The sequence below is a fragment of the Rousettus aegyptiacus genome, unplaced genomic scaffold (assembly GCF_014176215.1).
Source record: "Rousettus aegyptiacus isolate mRouAeg1 unplaced genomic scaffold, mRouAeg1.p scaffold_m13_p_13, whole genome shotgun sequence".
Lineage (NCBI taxonomy): Eukaryota > Metazoa > Chordata > Mammalia > Chiroptera > Pteropodidae > Rousettus > Rousettus aegyptiacus.
Genome location: NW_023416288.1, coordinates 48,569,692 through 48,583,250, shown reverse-complemented (window position 1 = coordinate 48,583,250; position 13,559 = coordinate 48,569,692). Strand labels below are relative to the sequence as shown.

The window sequence follows — 13,559 nt, the reverse complement described above, 5'->3', positions numbered from 1 at the left end:
TGGGCCGTTTTTGGAGACAGCCTTTAGTTTTTATGTTCTTTTCCCTTCCTGGCCCAGTACACCTAGTTATATGCAGGAAAATACAATCGCATTGTCCCAGAGCTCACTGACTAAATCCCATGAGATTGGCAATCTCTAAGCCCCGATTACTTTTTAAAGGCGTCTTCGTGTGCATAAACACGTCTCGTTACCAGCATCAAAAGGTGTTTATTAAAAGTCTGTTTGAAATAGGTGCTGGATCGGGCAGAGCTAAGGATAGTAGTTGTGAAATGGCCACCCGTCCCTCCAAGAAGAGATGCTGAATTCTGCACAGAAAGTGTCCTGTTTCCAAGTGTCTCTCTGTTGGGAGTGGGTGGAATAGAAGGTCGCTATTGGGTAGAATCACAAAGAAATGCTGCTTCTTGCTAAAGACAGCCAACTGAAACGTCTCTCTCATTACGAGTAGAGAGAATTCCGCAAACTATATTGGAGGCAGCAGACCTCCTTAGCTATATGACTACTAGAGACTGTACTTGAAGTGCTGCTTACAGAACGTGAGGTTTATTCCTCTCTGGGTTTTTTTTCTAGACACAGTCGAAAGTGATGCCATCCACCTCTGATTTACAGGACTTTGCGATCTAAGAACACTGTGTTGCAATATACAGAAAAAAAACAGAACACTAACGGAAGTGATACATAATATTCACTTTTATTTGCTTCCATGATTAAAAAAAGCAGGCAGAAAAAAGCGAATAAAAGCAAGCGTTATGTGTAACTGAGAGGTTTAAAGGTTGCCTGGAGATTGTTCTGTGATGCCTCCTCGAGTGGCTATGAGATGCCAGGTAGCGCCCAATGAACTGAAGATGTAAAAATAGACATGACAGCGTCACTCTTAGCTTTAGACTTCCTGCTGTACACGGCCTGACTCTACTCCTGGTGACCGGGGTTGCGGAAACGTGACCGTTATGTTGCCCCCGAATCAGAGCCCAGGCTGGAGGATGGAGGAGTAGCTCTGGGAGCACTGAGGAGCATGACAGTCTCGTGCAACCGAGGGAGAGCTTCACAGAGGCGGCAACACTCTGGTGGGGTCAATAGGATGACTTGTTTGAAGGACAATTCCAAGCAGAGGCTCGAAGAGTGAAAGGGAGTAGAATGAGTGAGAAAAGACGGTTTAATTAGGAAAACGATGAGTGAAGCAGACAGTATTTGTTGTCATTCCCTTTCTTGCCGCTCAAACCCAATTCTAGCCAGATACTGGCAGCCACGTGCTTCTGAGGACACGAGCCCTAACCTAGCGGTTCCTATAGTCCGCCGAGGTGACAGATTACAAATACATATAAAAAATCTGCTTCACGCGTTGTGAATGAAAGCAATAGATTGTTGAGGCAGAGAGCAAGGTGCGGCGGGGGACAACGTCCCCGACAAGGCGACATTCGAGCCCAGACTTCCAGGATGAGACAGAGCCAGGTCTCGCAAACCGGGTCACGTTCGCGGTAAGTCAGTTAACAGTTTCTTCAGCGGCCAGGCCGGGCGTGTGGGCAACGAGACCGCACCGCCAGCACTAAAGATGGCGGCCGAGGGCGGGGCGGGGCCGCGCGCCGTGATTGGCTGCCGGGGCGGCGGCGCGTGGGCGGGGCCGAGCATCCGGGCTTCCGCGGCGGCGGCGGCGGCGGCGCTGCGCAGCCTGCCGGGAGCCGGAGGCGAGCGGACGGCGGCGGGGCCGGCGGGGCCGCCCGCGTGGGCCGAGCGGCGCGCTGCGGAGCATGGCGGGCTCCCTGCCTCCCTGCGTGGTGGACTGCGGCACCGGGTAAGAGCCGCCGCGCCCCTGCCCCGCGGCGCGCCCCCTCGCGCCCGGAGGCCGCGCGGTCACGCACCTCGACCCGGGCCGTCGGGGCAGCAGCGCGCCCGGCTCGCCTCGCCTCCCGCCCCTGCGCCCGGGCGCCGCGCGCGGACCCCGCGCCGCCTCCCCGGAGCGCCAGCCTTCGGGCGCGTGGCCGCAGACCCTCTCCCGGGGCTCGCCTCCCGCCCGCCCGCCCGCCCATCGGCGCCGCTACCTCCTCACGCCCCTAAACCGGCCCTTTCTGGGTCCCCGAGCGCAGGTCCTCTCTCCTTGCTGCTGCTGCTGCTTGACCGCCTAACTTGGACGGAGGTTACATCCACCTACCGACTTGACACCTTTTCTGCAGCCCGCCCGGTCCCTCCCCAGGTTCGCATGGCTCGCTTGGGCCAAGCTCTTGCTTCTGTTTGTGTAGATTTGCCTGTTAGCTTAAACAAAAAATGTAAAAAAAACCCCCACACCTCCATTTTGAAAAACAAAGTCTAAATTTGGGAATGCCTATTCGTGGTATATTTTCCCCCTCTTTACTTTTTGACTGTCGTTGCCACTTTAGGTGTTAACATATGCAAAACAGGTCTTTGAAATATGTCCTGTGCTCCCAGCAGCCCAAGCCTAGCTGGTTGGCCAGCGCGTACTGAATCCGTCCACCTGGTAGTTTGGAAATTCAGGGTTGCCCGCTTGCATTGTAGATGAAGTACTTAATAAGCGTGGGAGTAAATTTAGCCTCTTAAAGATTTTTCAAGACGAAATTTTAATCTTTTTTTCTTTTGTCACAAAAGATTCCATGGCATGTTCACCTTAGCCTCGATTCTTTTCCACAGAGAAGCACTCTTGGTTTGGTTTCCTTGACAACCTTGTGGGGGTGTCTTTAATTTGCTGCAGTCCATCTCCTCCTGATCCTTTTTTTTCTTCTTTTGCTGCTGAAGCCACAGTAGTGGTGAAAAAAAAAAAAAAAAAAAAACTGCCTCTTTGCATGTACCAGGAGTATGTGGCTCTTTATTTTAGAAGTCATTTTGCAGCTCAAAACACAAGCCCACATCAGTACTGGTATTAACCCCCCTATTTCCAAGTCATCAGCTCCCTGTGCTTCTCTCCTCTCGCAGTCTGGTGTTCACACCACACCCACCCCAGGTCTGGTTGCGTCAAGAGTGAAGGAAACAGGAAAAAGTATTTTTCATTTATACTTTTACCTTTGTATTTTCGGTCTTGTCAAACTATGGAAATACAAGGCATTTCTTGGTAGTAGCAATAAAATAATGCCCACAGAGTTGGTCACCTCTAATTTTAGTAGCTGGGGACCTGTCTCATCATTGTTGCTGTAAACACCTACGTCGTGCTCAGATTGGACCTTATGAGGTTGGTGATAAATGTAACTTGGCTCTTTTGGGTGGATAACTTCAGTATATCATTGCTTTAGGCCCCAAAGTCATGGCATTGTCTTCAGGCTGTCACAGGCTTTGGTGTCGACTTAGTGGCAGAGAATTTTCCCAGTGGGTCTTATATGGACATATGCTGTCATGGAAATGACCTGTCAGCCATGAATTCCCTGTGTCCAGTGTATGGCTAGAAGGAACAGCCTGGAAGAGCCTAAAGTTACTTAAAGCATGTTAGTAGTTCTTATATTTCCCAGAGAGCTAAAATGGTTTTTGGATTGACTTTTACCTCAAAATAGAACATAAAGGGGTCAAATGGACATAAAAATAAACAGGACCAAGGAATAGAATGGGCCCGGAGAGTCACCCTAAGGTGTAGGCCAGCCGCTGCTGGAGTCTTCTGTCTGACAAAATTAGAGGAGTCATTGTCAGTTACGTAATTCCTGTCATCGGGGAAGACGAGAAGCACCTATTTCTCAGGTGAAAGAGCTTTTCTTAGTTCTAAATTCTAAAAGGAAAATTCACACCGAACCATCCATAGTGGACACTAATGACTCAGTAGACAGTGTACTAACTAGTATTTTTAATAGCAAATAAATTTCACGCTGGTAGCCTAGCATCCTCTAGCAAACTCCGAGGCCAGCTCCGAGCACAGGTGTGCTGGGGCCAGGGTTGTAGGACCAAGGGATCTGCTTGCTCCAAAGGTCAAGCTTCGTTTGTTGAATTACGAGGCAGCATAGTTTTCAGCAAATATCCACAAATGCTAGTCTCTGTTCTCGTAACCAAACTTTTTTAATGAATACTTTTGTATTTTTTATACTTATTTAAAAAAAAAATTTCTCATCTTCTGAAAAGCCAAAAAACTATATTCTTTATGTAGTTTCACCAGCTATTAACATTCTCTATATCTGTGTTATTATTTTTCTTAACAGTTTGGGTATAGGGAGCAGGTGTCATGTGGTTTTATACCAAAATACCTCAGTGTACACTTTCTGAGAGTAAGGGACCCCTTGTATAATCACAGTCTGATGATCAAAACCAGAAAACGGAACGCTGTGCCGTAGCGTTAGCCCATAGGCGACCTGGATTCCTGTGCCTGGGTTCTCCCCGCCCCTCCCTCATCCAGCACTGTACGCTGGCTGTCATGTCCCCCCCCCCCATTTTTATATTATATGGTTTTAAAAAATTGTTTCATCTTTTCATTTAAATCTCTCATCCACTTGGAGTTTATCTTGGGATAGGGTATGAGGAATGGACCTAGTTAGAGCCAATTCTGCCTTTTTTTTCCTCTTGGCTGTCCCTTTTATCTCAATATCACTATGAAAAACAAGAAAATCAAAGCAGTGCTTGAATTTGCTGCCTTTATTGTGTACTAAATTTGTCTGTGCACTTGTGTTTATTTCTGGCTTTTGTTTTGTGTGCATTAACCTGTCCGTGCATGCAGCAGTACCACAGTTTTAATTACTAAGGCTTTAGGATGATTTAATATCTGATGGGGTTGGTCTTCCCTGCCCATCCTCTTTTTTATTTTTTTTTTAAAAGAGTTTTCCCACCTATTTGAGCTTGTCATTCCTCCAAATGAACTTTATAATCTACTTCCCTAGTTCCAAGGGCAGAGTCGCCTGATGGCACTTTTATTCGGATTGTATTACATTTATAAGTTGATGAGGACCGTTAGTCTCCCCATCAAAGAAACGTTCTGTCTTTCCCTTTGTTCAAGTCTATTTTGTGCCTTAGAGTACTATGTCTATCTCAGGCAGATTTCTTGGGACATTTACACCTAGGCCCATGATTTTCTTTTCCATTGTCATAAATGGTGTCTTCTTTTTCATTATATTTTTTGTTTTTCTTGAATATATTAAGTCTATTTTTGTGTTAATTTTATAACCTGCTACTTTACAAAATACCCTTACTGTTTGTATGAATTTTTTCCTTTATCTTTAAGGTTTTCCAGACACAAAATTTTGTCATTGGCAAACAAAGATAATGTTTTACCCCTCCTTTCTATTGCTAGGGTTCTAATTGCCTTTTTTGGGGAGGGGAGGGAACATACTGAATTTGCCATTACCTCCAAAATAATGTTGAATAGTAGTGGAGTTAGCGGGCATTATTTTGTGCCTTTCCATAGTGAGATAGCTTCTGGTGTTTCTAAAAGGCGCTGGGCTGCTCCCCGTGTGGATACATCCATACACATATGTATGCAGATATATTCATGTATGCACGTGCACGTGCATGTGCACATAGCAGGCGAAGAAGGTAGCCATCGGTTTCTGTTTTTCGGAATGTCAAGACTTGAGTGGGTGCTGCATGTTGTCAGATGTCCTCATCATAAATGGAACGTGTGTTTTTTTCCTTAGCCAGTTCACACGATGCGTCACGTTACTGGATTTCCTAGTAGCGAACCACTCTTGCAGTCTGGCATGATCCCCACTCGATCGCGCTGGATTGTGTTTTGACGTGTAGATTATGTCAATATTTTATTTAGATGTTTGTATCAATCTCAGCGTGTGTGTGTCCTCTTCCTGGAGCTCCTGTTATTCACGTGTTGAATTTTGGGGCTGTTTCTCTGATTTTCTTATCTTTTCTCTCTCGTTTTCCATCGTTTTGTCTTTTTTCTTCTAGGGTTTTCCTCACTTTACCTTCTGGCTCTTCTCTTTAGTCTTTTTCATTTTCACTCTAAATTTTTAATTTCCAAGTGATCTTTTTGTTTTCTAAATGTTCTTTTTGAATAGTATCTTGTTCTTGTTTCTTTGATGTACTATCTTCTCATAAAATAGCGATGATCGTGGGGTGTGAGTGTGTGTGTGGTCGTGGGCTTTCTCCCTACAGTTTGTTTCCTCCGACTTGATTTTCTGATGTGTTTTCATCTCTGTACTTTCATGGTAGAGGCTTTCCTCACATGTCAGTCATTTCTGGATGCCCGTTTATGATTAAAAGTCAGAAAATTAAAGCGCTATTGGATGGAGCCTCTGAATGTGTCGATTTGGCCTATTGATTTAGAGCTTCACCGAGGGTCATAGAGGCCGGTGTTTGTTGGGGAATCTTCTGGTATCAGGGTCTTTAGATTTTGGAGCATGCCGGGGTCAGGGAGGAGGAGATGCCCAGCAGTGTGGGGCGGGGAGTCTCAGCCGGGCCCTGAGTTTCGCGCCCTTCGATCCCAGCTCCACGCGCCCCGGGTAGCGGCCGAGCCCGTGCGGGTCCCAGCGCGTGAGGCTGGTTCTCAGCCGCCGCCGCCGCTCTCCCCCTCGCGCTGAGTCTCCGCTCCCCGGGGCCGGTTTTGCTGTCGCCCCTTCTTCTTTTCTCCATATTGTTTTGGTTTAACATATTTTTTTAAAAGTCATTTTTCTTTGGTCTTACTGGGGCTTCGGGACAGAGTGAAATTAGATGTTTAGTCTGCCATTTTAACCTGGAAGTCAGAGTTCACTTGATAATGCTTGAAATTATATTTATCAAACATAGAGCAAAAAAAAACGCTGCCCGTAGAAGGAGAAATGGACAAATATATTAGGTAATGTAAAATTTGCAGATCAAATAGACAGAAGGATATTGGACTTAGATGGAATAACAAATTGAATGTACATATTGAACTCTGTGTCTTACGAACGGAGACTGGCTTTCCTATTCAGCAACCCAGGGGACGTTTGAAGATCGTGATCACATGTTAATTTGCATCGTACAGTGTGAGAAGCTTGTAGTCTTTAGAAATCTCATCAGGATCTGGGGACGATTTCAGTCTTATCAGAACCGTATCAGAACCATATTCGCAGGCGCGGTCACTCTGTTTAACTGCGATAATCTTGAGAGGGAGGAGAGCTGTTCCGGTTGAAGTTTGGGGTTTGGGACTGGGCCTCAGAAGGGTCTCGGGCACAAGGACGCCCCTGGAGCGATCCCTGGAAATGCACTGTCCTAACGCGCCACGTTCCCACTTTCTAACATGTTAGTTGCACGTACGTTGTCACCTTCTGTTCTAGACAAATGCTTGTAGGAGGAATTTCAGCTACATCAGCATGTCGAGTCGGCCGGAGGCAGAGTAATTCCGACTGGAAAGTTCTGCTGTGGAAAGGTAGTGGCATTCAACAGGGAGAGTGGGAAGCCTTGCACGAGAACCGTTTAAAATGTTTGGGTCAAATAAGGACCGGCCTGCTGTACTTGCCTAAAGTTGCATTGCTGATGCTACGTTTTGAGCCAGCGTAGTAAGATGCTCTCTCCCTTCAGAAAATATATGCTGTTCGTAGCTACTTTCAAACTGTATTATACATCTGTAGATGGCAGCAATATAAATCTGCATTTTCGATGGTCGTGTAGCATTTTATTGAATGGTTATATTTAATATACCTTCTCTTGATGGCATTGTTTCCAGTCTTTGCTATTGTCTCGGTATCATGCTGTAAGGAACATTTTTTTGTGCGTATCTTTGCGTACGTGGAAAAGTGCCTCTGTGGGGTAAATTCCTAGAATCGTGCTATTTGGACCGTAGGGCACATGCATCCGGAATTTTGACAGATAGGGTGAAACTTCTCTTTATAATGACTCTTCAACCTTTACTACACACATGTATAATTTACCATCATCTCCTTCAGTATTGGCCCAGATTTTGAATGGTTTTGCGTTAAATTTATAGGTGAATTTAGTGATATTTGACGTTTCTTTTAAAACCGTTGACCCTTCCTGTGCGAGTATGACATATTGCAGTTCATTGGCTCGTGTGTGGAGAGTTCCTCACGCACATCATGCAGACTGCCGTTAAGGGCGCTGTCATTCCATGTCGTCGTGGGTGCCGAGCGAGTGGGGTCTTTTCATCCGGCGGGTAGTCTTACTTGTCGTTTAGGTATGAACGTTGTTGGGTTTTGTCTCTTTAGTAACTGGCCATCTTCCTGAATTCCTGTTGCTTTTAGTTTTTCACTTAAATTTCCTTAGATATTCTAGGTGTATAATTATGATTTAGAAATAAATTTTTGTTCTCCTCCCTACTGTTATTCCATTTATTTAGTTCGTGACTTGTGTTATCTACTTCTTCCAAAACAGTATTAAAGGAGAGTAATGATGGTAGGTCTCCTTGGCTTAATTCTGACTTTAATAGGGATGATTCTAGTTTTTCACTCTTTTGGTTTGAGAGACCATCCCCTCCCTGCCCCCCACTGTCAATCATCTCCTAAGGATTAAATGTTTCTGTTTGGGGTCTCTTTTTTCCCCCCAATACGAGATTGAGCCTAGGTTCTTTTTTTTTTTTAACAACATTTTAATTACATAAATATATTGACTCGAAAAGTGTGTACGACATTTTTCGTAGACCACCTAAGCACAGTTTTCTAAATAAGACAGAATTGGTACAGCCGAGTCCTTCCTTCTGGACTCTGACTGGTACCGAAGTCCAGCAGCGTAGGCGCATTCTGTCTGGTGCCGTGCCAGGGGGCAGGTGATTTTGTTGGAGCGCGAGCACGGGGGTGGGGAGTGAAGGCAGGCCCCACGCGGTGTAGTGTGGTCCGCGCTTCCTAAGCCGGTCGGCCTTCAGGACCATGGGGAGGAGGACCGGAGGTGTTTGCAGTACAGATGCTCAGGCACCTCCTCTGTGCTTCTGGGACAGACCCTGGAATCTGGAGTTCCGAAGCTTCCCACATGATCTAATCAGCTTGGCTCCTTTTCCGGAAGCCCAGCCAGGTGATCTTAAAGGCGCCTGGGGATAAGTGTTAGGCCATGCTGCAACAAAAAACTCAACTTGGAATCGTGGTTCTAATAGGCAAACATTGTGTGAAACATTGTGAGTACCTGCCCCTCCCCCCTCCCCCCCACCCCTGCCCCCAGCCCCAGTCCTCATAGTGCGCCTGCTACATGGTTTCCAGCCAGCAAACTGCTTGTAATAAAATAAAGATGCTTCTTTGTTTCCATAAACGCGTCCTGAACACTCTCCGTATTGTCCTGAACACTCTCCGTATTTAAGAGTTGTGTTTTTCTTGCTGCTTCTGCTTTCTGTTCTTTTTGTAACTGAGCTGTTTCAGTGTAAGGTCATCTCCAGTGGGCATGCGGTCCAGCCTTGGGTTGTCCCAGCAGAGGCGCCTAGGGCCACACTCATTAGGTCACAGGTGCAGCGTTCTACCGAGTAGGTTCTCACTGAAGTTTGAGACGGCCTGTGTTGACAAAGATTTTATTAAATAATGTTTCTTTAAAAAAAAAAATTTGTTTAAATGTTCATTATGTTGTGATTATTCAAAGAAAAAAACTTCAAGGGCATTCGATGCTATTTAAGGAACAGCACAGGAAGATTCAGAGAGATTATCACAAAGTGATCTGAATGGTTGGTGCTTTCACTGATGTTTTTAGTGGTTTTAGTTTTACTAGGTTGGTAAGCGAAGATTGGCTAGTGAGTTATTAATACATGAGAACATTAATATGTCATAATGTTAATTTGCCTCAGTCCTGAAAATCATCGTTTGCTAATGTCACCGCTGCCAGGGTGCCCGTGGGGCACTGACAGGGGCCGGCTCGACGGCCGTCTGCGGGACGCCGGCCCTCACGCAGCCGCGGCCGAGTGGCACGATCGCTGTCCCGCTGCATCGCGGAGCTGCGGCCTCGAAGTGCTCTGGTCCGTTTGCGCTCTGACCTTTGCTGCCACGGGCCGTCGTTTACGATTCCAGGGCACAGAACTTCGGGATGCAGATGAGACAGTTCCTGAAGGACACCTGGAGTCTGCTTGGTTCACTGCCACCTCTGACAAGTTAGCGCGTCTGTGGGGTAGAGCGGTGTACAGCAGAAAGACCAGATGACGTGACTAGGGACACGGATGCACGGTCAAACAACGCCCGGGTTCTAAGTGAGATATTTCAGACACGCAGGAAAATACTGGTAAAAGCAGTAACGAAGACGTAGATAACGCTATTCTATGTGTACCTCGCTAACCGTATGAGATCGTCATGACCCTCATTCTACAGATGGAGACACTGAGGTACAGACAGGTACAGCAACTTACCTACAGTTACACGTTTAGCAAGCGACAGAGCTGGCGTCGGAAGCCAGGCAGCCTGGTGCCGGAGCGCGTGGTCTTCACCAGGACCGTGCACTGCTGCCTTTCAGAAACTCGGAAAGTCACCCAACAGAATGGCAGTTCGTGCCCGGTTTTAATAAATGTCGGCATTTGACTATATTTTTTCCAGTGTTTTTCTTTTTTAAAATAACCCTGTTGCACAAAAATAAGCGTGTCCTCGTCTGTGATCGAGCGTGTTAGACAGTGGCCGTGGTCTTTTCTGGTCCCATCAGATGCCCCTCAGCGTGCCCCCTTCCAAACCCCGGAGCTCCCCTGCAGCCCGGCCGCTGGAGAGCGCGCGCTCGGCAGGGGTGCGCGGCGCGTGCCCTGTGGGCCGCGCACTGTGCCGGGCTGCAGAGGCCGGCAAGAAAAGGAACTCCGTTCTGCTCACCGTGCAACTGAGAATGCTAACAGCGTGGGAAGGCGGACTTATTTAAGTGCTAGATGCATGTATTTTGGGGGCCTGTTAAAAACACAGACTTAAGATGCAATGACTTCAGTAATTTCTGGCCTGCTTCTTGGACCCTGTAGGCTTCTTTAGCCTTGGGTCAGTAATTCAGTTTATCTATATTTATTGTCTGGAATATACTGCAGAAAGATGGCCGAGTTGGGGGTGATCTGGAATTTTTAAAGTTCAGTTTTTGTTGCCCTTATTCTAGAAAGCCCCTGGGCCCTGGCTTGGTTGGATCCCTCCCTGTGGGTCTGCTGAGCCGTGGAGCGGGAACTCGAGGGCACACTTGCACTTGGGGATTGTGGACTTGGGGAGGCCCTCAGGTAGGAGTCGCCTTGTGGAAACTCCCCGTGGCCTGGTGGGTCTCCGAGCCTGGCCCGGCCCAGGCCCTTGGGGCACCAAGACCTCTGGTCCCTGGAGACGGAGCAGCAAGCTGTGATTTAAGTGGAGCCGACTTACTTTTTGTGTCTTCCCAAATCCTGTTCATTCATTATTTGTTCAAAAGTTGTAAACTTAACGTATAGCAAATTACATTTAAAATTATACAGTTTACTTATTAGGATTTGGACCACATCAGAACACTCAGTATCAAGCTTCTTGAGAGAATTTGTAGTCTAGAGTGGACTGGTAGAGTGGGCCGGTCAGGTGACGTCCGGCAGCGCGGTGTCCTCGTCACTGCGCGCGGCGCTCGGTGTCCAGGCCTCGCTCTTCCTCCCAGCAGCCGCATCCAGAGGCGGCAGCTCATGCGACTCCTCATTCCCAGCAGATGGTTCTGGGGAGTGGTCCCGCCCCCACACCTCTTTTTTTTTTTTTTTTTTAATTTTAAAAGATTAACAAATGATTTTGGAACAGATAGTATTTTGGCGTTCATTTCAGTCAAGACTTTTGGAATCTGTCATCAGAGGCTCTTGACAGAAAGTGGGCTCGTCCTGCACTGAGCCGCACAGACGGCCTCCGTCAGAGCCGCGGGGGGCGGCCGCCGCTTCCAGACACCTGCCGTGACGCTCTACGGAGAGTATGTAATCGTTTTCTAGCCCTGCTCCCCGAAAGTTCAAGACGTTCGGGCAGTATGCGCTTCCGAGAGCCAGCTCTGGAAGCGGCGCCCGCGGGTTGGGGTTCGGGGTCCCCCTGCTCACTGGCTGTGTGGCCTTGCGCAGCATCTCAGTGCCTCGGTGTCCTCACTGGCGAAGGAGGGGTGACATTTACTTTCTTCACAGGGTTTTCATAAGGATTAAGAGTGTAGAAGCCCTTTTACAGTTATTAGAGATACACAAATGTGGTTTATGTGTTCCTGTATGGGTACGAGAATTTTCCCCATAGAAAGAAGCATGATACTTTACATTTTGGTAACTACTTGCTTATCTGAAATTAGTGTTTGATTCTCAGTCATCACAAGTTTTTTTTTTTTTTTTTTTAAATTTCAAGGGAATATTTTGAGGCTTCCTACTTTAGGACTTGGAGAGCATATCATAAAAGACGTTAGTTAGTGAGCTCTGGAGGAGAGTATTGCTGTCTAAACCTCTGTTGATGACTTTGTGCTTTTAGGTACACCAAGCTTGGCTACGCAGGCAACACTGAGCCACAGTTCATTATCCCCTCATGTAAGTAAAGCTCCGCCCTCGGGCTCGTGAGGGTTGTGTTCTCAAACTGTCCGAAGCGTCCTACTTCTGTCTGCCAAGCTGTAGTCTCTCACTGCCATCTTCTTTTAGAAGATCGTGCCGGGTCCTGGGAGGGTCATTTGTTTTGACACCTGGCTCCTGAATACTGCTATTGGCTGTAGCTGTGACCTGAAATTGCCACCCCCCTCCTCCCAATTTTCATGTGCTTTGATTCTCTGTTGCAGCCTTTGTCACTGTCACTGGAGTTTCGCTAGGGTGGTTAGTAGGGGCCTTTCATTCACTCATAAGTGTCCGAGCTATTTAGAGGAAGCATATCTGATTCCATAAGGTTAATTCGTAGTTTTTAAGTAAGTACAGGTTTAGTAGCAGCTTTGCGGCCTGAACGTCCAGTGTGCTTACCAGGTCCTCTATTGAAAGACTTTTTTTTTTTGGTATGAGAGGCCTGATGACTTTATTGTTTCCGGAAGTCTTCTGTTTTTGTTTAAATTTCGTCAGTAGAGGATGATAAGCTATAAAGAAGCAGCGTCCTCACATTTGGGCAGGAGAGCGTCCTGCCCCGCCTTTATTTCCCACAGGGGTCTCCAGGGCGAGGTCGGTTGTTCACTGGGTGGAATTCTTCTCTGGAACCGTTAAACTCTGGGTTATTATTTGGAGACGGTTTGCCAACGAGCAGGTACACCAGTTAGAGCGAAGCGAAACTGCCCGGTCAGCGTCGCTCTGCCGAGGTAAGCGGTGGTCTTCGGGATCGCTGTCTTGGGGCCGGCGACGTGGTGATGTCACCAGCTCTCGTGGCCGGTACGGGCCGCGGGCCACTCAGGACAGCTGGAGGGTGTTTGAGTCGGGGGGTGAGGGACTTGCTGGGAGCACGTGCGTTCAGATCCCGGGACGCGTGCCCGGGGCCCTGCGAGCGTTAGCGCCTCCCACACCGCTTCCTTGCCGGCCGGACACCGGCTTACGGCTTGGATTGTCCAGGTCCGAGGACCCTGACACCACCGACGGTGTGTCCTCGACAGGCCGCGGTTGGTCTGCTGCGTCCTCGTTCTAAACCCAGGACTCGGTTATTGGTCTGCCAGGGCCGCCACAGCCAGCCGCCACAGACTAGACGTCTGAACAGAGATGTGTCCCGGAATGGAGTTCAGGATCGAGGTGGCAGCAGGATTGGTTTCGGGGGGCTGCTCCTCGGCCTGCATGCGGCCCCTTCTTACTGTGTCCTCACCTGGCCTTTCTCTGTCTGTGGCCGAGACGCGCATCTCCGGTGTCTCTCCCTCTTCTCGTACGGACA

The 13,559-nt window shown here is 47.9% G+C and overlaps 1 protein-coding gene across 3 annotated transcripts in view; it reads left to right on the top strand.

Annotated features, from left to right (window-relative positions):
* The first annotated feature begins 1,672 nt into the window (after positions 1-1,672).
* The window catches only part of ACTR3B (actin related protein 3B), a 42,757-nt gene continuing 30,870 nt past the window's right edge, over positions 1,673-13,559 (top strand). Inside the window, exons 1-2 of one of the 3 annotated variants that reach the window (XM_016163945.2) lie at positions 1,673-1,786; positions 12,204-12,259. In XM_016163945.2, the coding sequence (XP_016019431.1) occupies positions 1,743-1,786; positions 12,204-12,259 (100 nt within the window). In that variant the 5' untranslated portion in view covers positions 1,673-1,742. Of the gene's footprint in view, positions 1,787-2,078; positions 2,186-12,203; positions 12,260-13,559 lie in introns of all 3 variants that reach the window. The other 2 variants (XM_036230621.1, XM_016163949.2) reach the window with 2 other exon arrangements.